This window comes from Rhinoderma darwinii, chromosome 3 (assembly GCF_050947455.1).
Source record: "Rhinoderma darwinii isolate aRhiDar2 chromosome 3, aRhiDar2.hap1, whole genome shotgun sequence".
NCBI classification, from domain to species: Eukaryota; Metazoa; Chordata; class Amphibia; order Anura; family Rhinodermatidae; genus Rhinoderma; species Rhinoderma darwinii.
Genome location: NC_134689.1, coordinates 3,349,507 through 3,363,980, shown reverse-complemented (window position 1 = coordinate 3,363,980; position 14,474 = coordinate 3,349,507). Strand labels below are relative to the sequence as shown.

Here is a 14,474-nt window from a genome sequence, read left to right as displayed (position 1 = left end):
AATGGAGACCAGGCCGGACTACCCCCTCCCCCCCCCCCCCCCGCGCTGCCATGATCTGACCATGATCTGTTTTGCAGGCTGAGTCTATATTACAGCGTGTCGTGGACCTGTAGGGACGTGGCCTCCAGCCTGGCCGCGGGTAACAGGGTCTGCTCCTCCTGCGTGTTTAGTCTTCACCCTCCCGCTTTGTTCTTCCCGGGGGTTGCTGTACCTTAATTAGTTTTATTTGTAATAACCAGCGGATCCTGCGCGGCGGCCGGGGGAGACCTGTTTACTTTAGCCGCCCGCTCACCTCCGGGGATGTGTGTTCCGTCGCTCCCGGTGTCTGATTACTCTCGTGATAATCCCCCCGGCAGGAAACGGCTGCGGACGCAGTTTGCACTTTCCATGATTTTTCCATAATGTCTCCTTTGTCTTTCGGCCTCCGCGCGCTGATTACATAACGAGATCCTTGTGACCGAGGACGTGACACCGAATCGCCGGCTGCTCATTGTTGCGCCCGCATCGTCTGCCACCGTGTCCACACCGGTGCCCAGCGGTGACCAATACTTCTCAAGCGTTACTCCAGACAATACAAATAAAATGCAGCCGAATGTTCTACCGGTTCTAGGAAAGCTGGGTGACGGGACAGGCTGAACCTCCTTACAGGGCGCTACTTTCTATAGTACTGAATGGTGGAGATTAGACCCCGGTATAGGATCTCACCGGCCCCTGAGGATGATGTATTGGGGGCCACACGCTGCATTTGATCTGTCTAATATACCTGTCGCTTATGTCACCCAGCTTTCCCAGGCTCCTGAAAAGTAAATCTGCCTTTCGGGGGTCTGGGAAAAGGATTTGACCGCTGGGGCTGTGATGGCCGCCCTGGTCCCCTTTGTTGTATGTGAGGACCTAGAGGGGCATTTTAAGGAATTTCCTCTTATACGGTTTGTTACAGGAGCGACGTCTCCAGGGGTTCAGGGGACCGCTATGGTTCCCGGTGCCGCTATTTAGTGTATACGGGACTGACTCTTATTTGTGCACGGTCTATAGGGTCAGGGGGTCTCCAGCTGCGGCTTGCACTCCTGTATTGATTTTTGGGGTTACGCCGGGCGCTGCCTCATGTCCGGCTCTGACTTTTGACCAAATCTTTTTCTTTTCCAGACAAACCGTGGTGAAAGGTTCTCTGCCGCATCCCTTCGCCCTCACCCTGTTTGGGGACACCATTTACTGGACGGACTGGAACACGCGGTCGATTCTGGCGTGTAACAAATACACTGGCGAAGAACGAAGAGAAGTGGACAGCAACATCTTCTCCCCCATGGACATCCACGTATTCAGCCAGCAGAGGCAGCCCAACGGTCAGTAGCGGGATCAGGGGGAGATAGATGGGGTGCACAGGTAGCATGAGCCCAAAGACCCCTCTGCCACATAAGACACCTGTATTGTGTATGGCACATGGTAAGTGAGGGGTCCAGTCAAAGATTTTGCATTCAGGCCCAGCGTCTGCAATGCCAAGCAACCGGTCTGAACCAGCAACGCTGCAGTGTAAAGCATGGTGGAAAGAACCGGAGTCTATAAGACAGGAAGTAGATCTCAGACTATGTCCGACTCCAATAGACAAGGCAGCGAAGATTGAGTCACTGATCATAGTTGTGCCCTAGGAGCAGAGCTGCACTGTAAAGCATTGGGGAGGGAAAGAGCGCGGTTATGGTCGTGTTTGGTGACTATGTCCACAATTCCATATATCGCCTCATATCTGAAACCAGCTTCCTGTGTAGTAAAATCCTGTTAATCGGTCATGATGGTCCGGCAGATGTACTGGTGTTACGGTCTACGCACGCTGATTCTCATTGGTCGACGTCCTCTTGTAGGAGCCGCCATCTTGAATGTATTTACTTCAGTTTGTGATGATCCTGATACCAGATTAAAGGAATCTTCCTGTAGAATTTATACTCACCGCCTTGTTCTGCTTCCGACAGCTACAAATCCATGTTCAGGATACAATGGCGGCTGTTCTCATCTGTGCCTGATGTCCCCAGTGGCGCCATTCTACCAGTGCGCGTGTCCGACGGGAGTAAGACTCCAGGATGATGGGAAGACGTGTTTACAGGGTGAGTCTCCGCTGTTCTGTACTTGCATCTCTGTTCTCTCTTCTGTGCGGAGAACGAGTAGATTTCATTGTTAAAGTTTATTTTTTGCTAAAGGCGACGTCACATGACAGCGGACTCTGCGCTTACACAACGAGGACTGCGTTACACCCTGTATTATAAGCCAACGCTGCATGAAAAAGTCCTGACGGTTTAATGGAAAGGGTTAGAAAGCTTGTGGACAGACCCCTTATAATGCTGGAGGGGCAGTTTTCCTTACATCAGATGACTGAAGAATAGTGAGTGCAGCTCTGGAGTATAATACAGGATGTAACTCAGGATCAGTACAGGATAAGTAATGTATGTACACAGTGACTCCACCAGCAGAATAGTGAGTGCAGCTCTGGAGTATAATACAGGATATAACTCAGGATCAGTACAGGATAAGTAATGTAATGTATGTACACAGTGACTCCACCAGCAGAATAGTGAGTGCAGCTCTGGAGTATAATACAGGATATAACTCGGGATCAGTACAGGATAAGTAATGTATGTACACAGTGACTCCACCAGCAGAATAGTGAGTGCAGCTCTGGAGTATAATACAGGATATAACTCAGGATCAGTACAGGATAAGTAATGTAATGTATGTACACGGTGACTCCACCAGCAGAATAGTGAGTGCAGCTCTGAAGTATAATACAGGATATAACTCAGGATCAGTACAGGATAAGTAATGTAATGTATGTACACAGTGACTCCACCAGCAGAATAGTGAGTACAGCTCTGGAGTATAATACAGGATATAACTCAGGATCAGTACAGGATAAGTAATGTAATGTATGTACACAGTGACTCCACCAGCAGAATAGTGAGTGCAGCTCTGGAGTATAATACAGGATGTAACTCAGGATCAGTACAGGATAAGTAATGTAATGTATGTACACAGTGACTCCACCAGCAGAATAGTGAGTGCAGCTCTGGAGTATAATACAGGATGTAACTCAGGATCAGTACAGGATAAGTAATGTAATGTATGTACACAGTGACTCTACCAGCAGAATAGTGAGTGCAGCTCTGGAGTATAATACAGGATATAACTCAGGATCAGTACAGGATAAGTAATGTAATGTATGTACACAGTGACTCCACCAGCAGAATAGTGAGTGCAGCTCTGGAGTATAATACAGGATGTAACTCAGGATCAGTACAGGATAAGTAATGTAATGTATGTACACAGTGACTCCACCAGCAGAATAGTGAGTGCAGCTCTGGAGTATAATACAGGATGTAACTCAGGATCAGTACAGGATAAGTAATGTAATATATGTACACAGTGACTCCACCAGCAGAATAGTGAGTGCAGCTCTGGAGTATAATACAGGATATAACTCAGGATCAGTACAGGATAAGTAATGTAATGTATGTACACAGTGACTCCACCAGCAGAATAGTGAGTGCAGCTCTGGAGTATAATACAGGATGTAACTCAGGATCAGTACAGGATAAGTAATGTAATATATGTACACAGTGACTCCACCAGCAGAATAGTGAGTGCAGCTCTGGAGTATAATACAGGATATAACTCAGGATCAGTACAGGATAAGTAATGTAATGTATGTACACAGTGACTCCACCAGCAGAATAGTGAGTGCAGCTCTGGAGTATAATACAGGATGTAACTCCGGATCAGTACAGGATAAGTAATGTAATGTATGTACACGGTGACTCCACCAGCAGAATAGTGAGTGCAGCTCTGGAGTATAATACAGGATGTAACTCAGGATCAGTACAGGATAAGTAATGTTATGTATGTACACGGTGACTCCACCAGCAGAATAGTGAGTGCAGCTCTGGAGTATAATACAGGATGTAACTCAGGATCAGTACAGGATAAGTAATGTAATGTATGTGCACAGTGACTCCACCAGCAGAATAGTGAGTGCAGCTCTGGAGTATAATACAGGATGTAACTCAGGATCAGTACATGATAAGTAATGTAATGTATGTACACAGTGACTCCACCAGCAGAATAGTGAGTGCAGCTCTGGAGTATAATACAGGATGTAACTCCGGATCAGTACAGGATAAGTAATGTAATGTATGTACACGGTGACTCCACCAGCAGAATAGTGAGTGCAGCTCTGGAGTATAATACAGGATGTAACTCAGGATCAGTACAGGATAAGTAATGTTATGTATGTACACGGTGACTCCACCAGCAGAATAGTGAGTGCAGCTCTGGAGTATAATACAGGATATAACTCAGGATCAGTACAGGATAAGTAATGTAATGTATGTACACAGTGACTCCACCAGCAGAATAGTGAGTGCAGCTCTGGAGTATAATACAGGATATAACTCAGGATCAGTACAGGATAAGTAATGTAATGTATGTACACAGTGACTCCACCAGCAGAATAGTGAGTGCAGCTCTGGAGTATAATACAGGATGTAACTCAGGATCAGTACAGGATAAGTAATGTAATGTATGTACACAGTGACTCCACCAGCAGAATAGTGAGTGCAGCTCTGAAGTATAATACAGGATGTAACTCAGGATCAGTACAGGATAAGTAATGTAATATATGTACACAGTGACTCCACCAGCAGAATAGTGAGTGCAGCTCTGGAGTATAATACAGGATATAACTCAGGATCAGTACAGGATAAGTAATGTAATGTATGTACACAGTGACTCCACCAGCAGAATAGTGAGTGCAGCTCTGGAGTATAATACAGGATATAACTCAGGATCAGTACAGGATAAGTAATGTAATGTATGTACACAGTGACTCCACCAGCAGAATAGTGAGTGCAGCTCTGGAGTATAATACAGGATGTAACTGAGGATCAGTATAAGATAAGTAATGTCATGTATGTGCACAGTGACTCCACCAGCAGAATAGTGAGTGCAGCTCTGGAGTATAATACAGGATGTAACTCAGGATCAGTACAGGATAAGTAATGTAATGTATGTACACAGTGACTCCACCAGCAGAATAGTGAGTGCAGCTCTGAAGTATAATACAGGATGTAACTCAGGATCAGTACAGGATAAGTAATGTATGTACACAGTGACTCCACCAGCAGAATAGTGAGGGCAGCTCTGGAGTATAATACAGGATATAACTCAGGATCAGTACAGGATAAGTAATGTTATGTATGTACACGGTGACTCCACCAGCAGAATAGTGAGTGCAGCTCTGGAGTATAATGCAGGATATAACTCAGGATCAGTACAGGATAAGTTATATATGTACACAGTGACTCCACCAGCAGAATAGTGAGTGCAGCTCCGGAGTATAATACAGGATATAACTCAGGATCAGTACAGGATAAGTTATATATGTACACAGTGACTCCACCAGCAGAATAGTGAGTGCAGCTCTGGAGTATAATACAGGAGGTAACGCAGGATCAGTAATGTATTTACAGACTGATTCTAAGTTTTTAGGTAACCAGTAGACTGGTGCTGGGATGCTCCTGGATAATAACATGCAGGGTTGTGTGGCGTCGCTTTGTATTGTTTGCTTCTGGCCATCAGGACCCCCCGCAGTCTTCTGTATATAGTGTATACTAGCTCTGCCACCACCGGCTTATTTCTCTTGTCCCGGATCCCCTATCTATAATTATGTTCTGTGTCATTCCCCGTGTTCTGGGCTGCCCAGTGGCAGGGTTGGGGTTAATACGTGGTGCCCCCTGGTTAGCGTAGGATGAGGAGACGGTCAGTGGTTTGGCGCAGGGTTTAGCCGTCTGATAACGATCACTCCACAGGTGTCCCGGCTGCCTTTTTGTCTGGTTCATGTCTCTGGTTCTTATGCGGCAGCGGCGCAGGTTTTGGTGATTCCGCTGTTTGGGATCCTTTCGAATTACAATCACCAAACGCTGGGTCGGGAGTCTGCGCCTCGGAGCCCCTTTTGGCCGCCGTCTCGCTCCCTCCTTTGTCTCGTCTGGAATGTTGTCCCTGCCCTTAAATCAACAGTGCGGAATTCTCCTGCTCGGGGCTCAGATTTGTGTTCAGGAGGGGGGGGGGGGGGGTGTTACCTAAATCCCAAAAATTCTAAGGAAAAATGTCACCAGACTAAACAGATATTACTGAACCTCAGCAGTGACCCCCGGGGGGCAGAGTGAACCCCGCAATATGGCCTTAATGTCTTAATCTTAGTGAGTGACGCCCCCCCCCCCCCCCCCCCGGGTAACTGAAACATGGCCGCTATTACAGCACTTGTAATTCAGCTTTCCCGTGACCCTGAACGGCAAATCTCCTTGGTCTTGCAGTGTTACTTCCCCCGCTCTCGTATCATTAGGCAGTTTTGCCATTCAGGCCTTTTGGAAAGCTGGATGAAGCCCCTGTTAGAGCTGCGATGGAGGCCATATTGTCAATATCCAACTTTCCCAGAGACAGATAAGGCAGAGTAGAATCTGTAACCACATCACATCGCCCTCTCCTCCTCAGTAATGACCCCCGTTTTCTGCAGGTGCGACAGAGTTGCTGCTTCTCGCCCGGCGGACGGATCTCCGGAGAATATCTCTGGACACCCCGGACTTCACAGACATTGTGCTGCCATTGGATGACATCCGCCACGCCATCGCCATAGATTATGACCCGGTGGACGGTTACATCTACTGGACGGACGACGAGGTGCGGGCCATACGCCGGGCGCAGATAGACGGCTCATCCAGTCAGTTCATAGTTGTATCTCAAGTATCTCATCCTGACGGCATCGCTGTAGACTGGGTGGCCCGAAACTTGTACTGGACGGACACCGGGACCGACCGCATCGAGGTGACGCGGCTAAATGGGACCATGCGCAAGATCCTAATATCAGAGGACCTGGATGAGCCCAGGGCCATCGTGCTGGATCCAACACAGGGGTACGTCTTATTTACCTGCTACTTTAAATGTCACATCAGATATCTGACCAATGGGATCCCCACCAATACAAAGCGGCTGCGGCGCCTCCCAGAGGTCACGCTGCACCATTCAGACCGTGCATATTTAAAGGCGATGTCCACTTTTTTTATTTTTTTTGTACTTGATTCCTTGCAGCTGCTTTCGCCCTGTTTGGAGTTATTGATTCTGATAAAAGTCAATTTGGGGATTCCTTGCAGAGCGATGACCGGAAACAAGAGCTGATCGCTCGTCACTCTGTGTTGTTGGGGTTTATAATCCGATGCATCAATAAACTGCAATCTGATTCCAATAGTCTTCTCACTCCCACTATATTCCACAGTTATATGTACTGGACCGACTGGGGAGAAACATCCAAAATTGAGCGCGCAGCCATGGATGGCACAGATAGGGTGGTTCTGGTGAACACCTCTCTAGGGTGGCCTAATGGGCTGGCACTGGACTACGCCGAAGGAAAAATATACTGGGGAGATGCCAAGACGGACAAAATAGAGGTAGGAGTCTCTGCTTTTCCCGATGTTTAATTATGTTCTGGATTTCTGTTTGCTGTCAGTGAATGGCAATGTTCTTGTTTACATTGAAACGTCTGTGAAAATGTACTGAGCTAATACTTGTCACAGCTGAGGGTTTGTTACAACAGTCTAGACAACCCTCTGTATTACACACATCAGTGGCACAAATCCCTGTGCTGTCCTGATTGTTGTTACTATGTATCAGTGAAGGTAACCTGCATCGGTCTGGAGTTTAGGCTGTTGAAGGATACAATCGTAACCCGCACGGAGTATCCAGTTTTTAGTCCTTAAAGTCGACTCTACTTCACTCTTCAGTCTGTTTGGGGGTCCCTGTGTGTAGACCCCACTGACATCACCTTCACACCTGTCTCGGGATGTAAATGTGGATTAGAAGATTGTTTCATGTTTTCATATTGTATCTTATTACCCTCCACGAAATTCCTGACGGATGCAGAATCGGGGTCATTAATTAATCTGTACTGTCCCTTTAAGGAGCGATCAGGGATCAGTTCTCCGATCTATTAATATGAACCCACTTTTCTGTGTCACTGACGTTCTGTAATAAGTCTGAGCGTGCTTCTCTCCCCCCGTCTTGTCTTCAGGCGCTCGCTGTGATAATCGTGGGGGCCGGGTCTGGGGTAGCCGGGTCTTAATTGCATTCGTCTGCCAGTCACGGGCGACATATCTTTATATTTAAATTTTTCCCTTAACTTGTAAGTGCAGCCGTCGCTTTGTGGGTTCTCTGCCAGTCCCTGAGATGTGGATAAGCCGGGCGCGGCGGTTAATAGACCCCAGCGGGGGGTTCAGAAGAAAAGCTTTTGTTCCCCGTTTTATCTGGCAGCTCGCAGCCGACCGTCTCCACAGCCGTGACATTAATCTCGCTGCGCTTTCCGAGAAAAGATGGCCGCCGCTCCAGCAGGGTGTGGGAGGTGCGTCTAATATAAACCGCACATCACGGCGCGCTTAACCCTGTCACTGCTGGATGCCTGACCGTCATGGCGCTCTTTATTCCGCACTTCTGTCCTCCCCCTTGTTTGTTTTTTGCAGTGCGTGACGTCTCCATCCTGCTGATTTATAAACCCTTGTGTTCACCTCAATGTCTGAGAACCAACCATGCTTGCTGTCAGTGAATTGGAACATTACTCGCGGGAAAAAAACTCCTCCGCCAGAATACAGCAGAGTTATTACCCGACGTGCCTCCAGTGGAGGGTTGCGACGTATGCCCATTGAGAAATGTAAAAACCGGATACTGCGCAGTATATTTCTCTTTACTGGTTACCTCTGTGTAGGAAATGTGCGGCAGACTCTACAGAAATAAAAAAAAGTAACGCCGACGCGTGCCGGCCCAGCTAATGCCAAAAGGGCACTCTTTTAAGATACACTTGGCGCATGGGTATTCGTACAGCAACTTTGCCGTTTCTACGCCAAACGTAATTTAAAAACCGTGTAAACGGAGCTTTATCTGCACTGATACATTGTAACAAACGATCAGAGGTTGGTGCTGTTTTTAGCTCACCCAGGATTGTCTAGATTGGATACAATTGTAACAAACACCCAGCTCTGAGAAATATTAGGTCTGTACAGGTCTTCGAAAAAAATATTTTTACCATTCACTGGCAACAAGCAGAGGTCTTGAAAATGGTGAGCAAATTAAGCACGCCTTCTATTACACGACGATTAATCTTTCAGACCCGAGAATACTTGGTTAATGCGCTGCCTGCAGATGATCGCGCTTCCTCCGGCCCGGGGTTGATGCGGTCGCAGCCACACGTGTTTCCTGTCGTCGACTTTCTCCCCTCTGCGGTTTCCTGGTGTTTAGACTCTGACCCGTAATGTGAAACTCCACACACCCCCGGAGCTGCAGCCACCGCAGATCTCACGCCTTCTAGTTCCTGGACAGAGGCGAAAAATGGGGTTTATCGAATACTTAACCTCTGATGCAGCAGAGACGAACTCGCGCATCAGAGGAGACAGCGGGAAAGCAGATCCGAAGGTCCCTATGGCTGCTGACTGGGTCATTGCTGCTGCCACGTTACATTGTATAAGAGATCGGAGCTCGTAGACACCCCCATGTTCACTTCTCCCATGTCTGAGAGGTGTGATTCCCCTTTAACTGCCGTTTTCCGTGTGTATAATCTATATACTCAGGATTTACGCTGTATCTCGGGGCTCATTCTAGAACGGTTTACTCGCGCCGGACGCCCGGCTGTCAATTTCCCTGCGCGGATAATGTTGTGCTTAATATGAAGTGACCCACAATCTGTTTTCAATGAGTTTTCCCGGCGGACGCCTCTGGTGGGGGCTCATGTTTTTAACTTTTTTTTTTTTTTTTTTGTCTTGATTGGACGATTGTTCCGCTGGAGTCCAATTACGGCCGGCTACGCCTGGTGCTGTGATTGGTCTGTTTCAGATTCACTTCATTATATCACGGTCTTATACAGATAACTTGAGTCTTAACCCAGCACCATAGAACCAAATCACCCGTGACCCGACCGGTGACCCTGCGATATGTCCCTCTCAGATCGTGCAGCTGATTGGTTTGTTACTATGTGTCAGTGTAGGTAAGAGCGATGAGTCTGGAGTCCAGAACTACAGAGATTCTATTCCCTAGCTTGATACATTGTAGCAATCCCTCAGCTGTGTGAGCAGGACTAGTTCAGGACCTTCCTATGACCTCGTCTTATGATACCTGTTCTGTAACGACTCTGATTCTGTGTCCATTACAGGTGATGACTACGAACGGCACAGGTCGGCGGGTGCTGGTGGAGGACAAGCTGCCCCATATCTTCGGCTTCACGTTGCTGGGAGATTTCGTGTACTGGACTGACTGGCAGCGCCGCAGCATCGAGCGGGTTCACAAGCGCACCGGGGAGCGCGAGGTCATCATAGACCAACTGCCCGACTTGATGGGATTGAAAGCCACCAACATTCACAGGATGCCAGGTGAGCGGCGAACGCTGCGCCGGGCGGCCGCCATGATGTAATCGCAGGTTGTGTTTATTTTTTTATTTTTTTTCGTTCTCGCACCGATTTTTGTTATTTTTTTTTCTTCTAAAAGGGACGAACGCGTGTGCAGAGAACAATGGCGGCTGCAGTCACTTGTGCCTTTATCGTCCGCAAGGACCGCGCTGCGCTTGTCCGATAGGCCTGGAGCTCATCAATGATATGAGGACTTGTATTGTGCCCGAGGCTTTCCTCCTCTTCTCCCGCCGGGCGGACATACGGCGCATTTCTCTCGAGACGAACAATAATAACGTAGCCATCCCGCTGACCGGGGTGAAGGAAGCGTCGGCTCTGGATTTCGATGTGACGGACAACAGGATTTACTGGACAGACATCAGTTTAAAGGTGCGCGGCCGCGTGTTACTCCACGTTCACATCGGACTTCTGCTCGTACTCAGTAGCGGCTTTTCTGCAAACCAGCCCAAAATGTAAACTGGAAAGTGTTGCAAATACCTTACTGAACTCATCTGGTTATAGAATGGTTTATACTCTAGTCACATCCAGAGCTGCATTCACAATACTGCTGTTACATCTTGTCTTTATGAATGTGACTAGAGTATGATCGTTCTAGTTGCAGCTGTGGAGGTTACTAGATTATGGCGACATTCACCCGACCGTGGAAACAAATTGCCATTAAAAACGCATCAACTCTCAGAATCTCACGGCCGTTTTGCATCCGTGTCTCCAAAATGACATCCATTTCTAGTCCGTCTTTCATGGCCGTTAAAAAAACTATTTCGTTTGTCGGGCTCTTTTTGCCCCAACCCCCTGAAAACACCCAAAGGCAGGTCATTGTCATGATTGTTTCACAGCCTCCCTGTAGGTGATGCCACACACACGCGCGCCCTCCTGTAGGTGATGCCACACACACGCGCGCCCTCCTGTAGGTGATGCCACACACACGCGCGCCCTCCTGTAGGTGATGCCACACACACGCGCGCCCTCCTGTAGGTGATGCCACACACACGCGCGCCCTCCTGTAGGTGATGCCACACACACGCGCGCCCTCCTGTAGGTGATGCCACACACACGCGCGCCCCCCTGTAGGTGATGCCACGCGCGCGCGCCCCCCTGTAGGTGATGCCACGCGCACGCGCCCCCCTGTAGGTGATGCCACGCGCACGCGCCCCCCTGTAGGTGATGCCACGCGCACGCGCCCCCCTGTAGGTGATGCCACGCGCACGCGCCCCCCTGTAGGTGATGCCACGCGCACGCGCCCCCCTGTAGGTGATGCCACGCGCATGCGCCCTCCCCCCCCGTAGGTGGTTGTTACATGTATTGACAGCCGTTCAAAGCGGATCCATTGACTTCTATGGGGTCCGTCTGGCCGTGAAAACGGTTAAAAATAGGACATGTCCTATTTTTTGACGGCCAATATTCACGGGCCGTTAGAAAAAACGGCCGTGTGACTACACCCAAAGAACATCATTGTTCTGAAAATGGCCGCGTGACGGGCGTTCAAAAATCGTCCGTCACACGGCCGGTTTTCAGTCGTGTGAATGTAGCCTATGTCTGCTGGTTCATCATGTATTCTACTCCAGTCACATCCAGAGCTGCATTTACAAATTTTTGGTTACACCAAGTCTAATACTCAACAGCAGCATTCACAGTTCTCCCAGCACTGGACTGATAGAGACCCCCAAACAGCTGAACTCCTATAATACCCTACAGTCGACTGCAGTGCATTTTGAGAGATGTAGTTTTTCCTAGATCAGCTTTTCCCTGTTCAGGTGCTGAACCAGTAGGATTTAGGATCCTGCAGCAGTAGAATTATGAATGCGGCTTTGGATGTGACTGGAGTATCCGATCAAGTTACAAGTAATTATATGCAAATGATTGTAATGTCCTGATTATGTGATGATGACCCGCGGCAGGGAGCGGCCGCCAGTTCTCTGCTCTCATGTGATCTCCTTTCCTTGCAGACGATCAGTCGTGCGTTCATGAATGGGAGCGCTCTGGAGCACGTGGTCCAGTTTGGACTGGATTACCCAGAAGGCATGGCGGTGGACTGGCTGGGGAAGAACCTGTACTGGGCAGACACTGGCACCAATCGTATTGAAGTCTCCAAGCTTGATGGCCTTCACCGGCAGATCCTGGTGTGGAAAGATCTGGACAGCCCACGGGCGCTCGCTCTCGACCCTGCAGACGGGTGAGTTACCAGATGGACTTACAGATAGGAACCCATAACCTCTCTGAGCGGACCCCCAGCGGCAGCCCCCCCCTTAGCGCTTTATTGGTCCTGTGCCCTCTAGTTGGTCGGGTAATAAGGTCCTTGAAGGCAATTCAGAAACAGCGCCACTTCTGTCCATGGGTTGTATCAGGTATTGCAGCTCTAGTCATCCACTCATTTAACCACTCATTTAAGTGTATAGGACTGAGGTGTATTACCAGATACAACCCATGGACAAAAGTGGCGCTGTTTTAAGGAGGGAGAAAATCCTCTGACCGCTTAAGGTTTTTTAATTCTATTTCTTTTGTTTCTGGGAAAGCTGGGTGGCAAATAATAAGACCTCACCACGGCTCCTCATTGTCAGTCAGGTTTTTCAGCCTCCTGAATGGAGCAGTAATGCAGCAGGAAGGGAGTGGAGGACATGTTATTATATAATCAGGCAGATTTGCCATTCAGGAGATTGGTAAAGTTTGGTAACAACCCCTGTGAAGGCTGTAATAGCTGCTATATTGGTTGTTAACCCAGCTTTCCAAGACACAGACTAAAATGTATAGAACCATTATGCTACACGCTGTGGCTCCTCGGCTGTGGCTCCTCCTCCAGGGGCTCCTCGGCTGTGGCTCCTCCTCCAGGGGCTCCTCGGCTGTGGCTCCTCCTCCAGGGGCTCCTCGGCTGTGGCTCCTCCTCCAGGGGCTCCTCGGCTGTGGCTCCTCCCCCAGGGGCTCCTCGGCTGTGGCTCCTCCCCCAGGGGCTCCTCGGCTGTGGCTCCTCCCCCAGGGGCTCCTCTGCGGTGGCTCCTCCCCCAGGGGCTCCTCTGCGGTGGCTCCTCCCCCAGGGGCTCCTCCGGCGGTGGCTCCTCCTCCAGGGGCTCCTCCGGCGGTGGCTCCTCCTCCAGGGGCTCCTCCGGCGGTGGCTCCTCCTCCAGGGGCTCCTCCGGCGGTGGCTCAACCTCCAGGGGCTCCTCCGGCGGTGGCTCCTCCTCCAGGGGCTCCTCCGGCGGTGGCTCCTCCTCCAGGGGCTCCTCCGGCGGTGGCTCCTCCTCCAGGGGCTCCTCCGGCGGTGGCTCCTCCTCCAGGGGCTCCTCCGGCGGTGGCTCCTCCTCCAGGGGCTCCTCCGGCGGTGGCTCCTCCTCCAGGGGCTCCTCCGGCGGTGGCTCCTCCTCCAGGGGCTCCTCCGGCGGTGGCTCCTCCAGGGGCTCCTCGGCGGTGGCTCCTCCTCCAGGGGCTCCTCGGCTGTGGCCCCTCCCCCAGGGGCTCTTGCCGCTGCTGATTGACCGGAGGACTTATCGTTTTCTGCACTGGGAAGGACATGGAGAATTCCTGCCTTTAAGAGCAGTGGGTTTGCTGCACTTTCTTTGTGTCGGGCTCGGTCGTCCTTTGTATTTCGCTCTGTTCACAGTAACAATGGGACAATCCTCTGCCCAGCCCCCGCTCTGCCATCAATAATTACACTCGCTGGGAACACAAACCTGAAATATTATCCGTCCATGTAGTCAGGCGGATCGGCCTCCCCCTCGTAGTCGTCTCTTGTGTAAAGTAGGTCAGGGCTGAGCTGCCATGAAAGAAGCGCAGGAAGTCTCCGAGGCGAAGGTGCGCGCCGGAGAAATATGTAGCAGAGCTTATAGTGTAACGTCTGTCTCAGGACATCAGTGAAGACGTTGTCTGCAGATAATGTTCAGTGTCTTTCTATTTGCTTTTGTGTTTTGTACTGATCAGTTACACCATCTTTAAACTCTAGTCACAGCCAGAGCTGCATTCACAAAGGTTGACTTTTTTTTCAGTGACAGCCAAAGCTGCACTTACTAT

At 49.7% G+C, this 14,474-nt stretch overlaps 1 protein-coding gene across 3 annotated transcripts in view; it reads left to right on the top strand.

Moving 5' to 3' along the window:
- The window catches only part of LRP6 (LDL receptor related protein 6), a 50,492-nt gene that overhangs the window by 23,224 nt on the left and 12,794 nt on the right, over window positions 1-14,474 (top strand). For all 3 annotated transcript variants that reach the window (XM_075855673.1, XM_075855672.1, XM_075855674.1), the window contains exons 3-9: window positions 1,144-1,340; window positions 1,962-2,093; window positions 6,551-6,947; window positions 7,307-7,478; window positions 10,223-10,439; window positions 10,555-10,844; window positions 12,422-12,648. In XM_075855673.1, coding sequence (XP_075711788.1) covers window positions 1,144-1,340; window positions 1,962-2,093; window positions 6,551-6,947; window positions 7,307-7,478; window positions 10,223-10,439; window positions 10,555-10,844; window positions 12,422-12,648 — 1,632 coding nt within the window. The remainder of the gene's footprint in view (window positions 1-1,143; window positions 1,341-1,961; window positions 2,094-6,550; window positions 6,948-7,306; window positions 7,479-10,222; window positions 10,440-10,554; window positions 10,845-12,421; window positions 12,649-14,474) is intronic.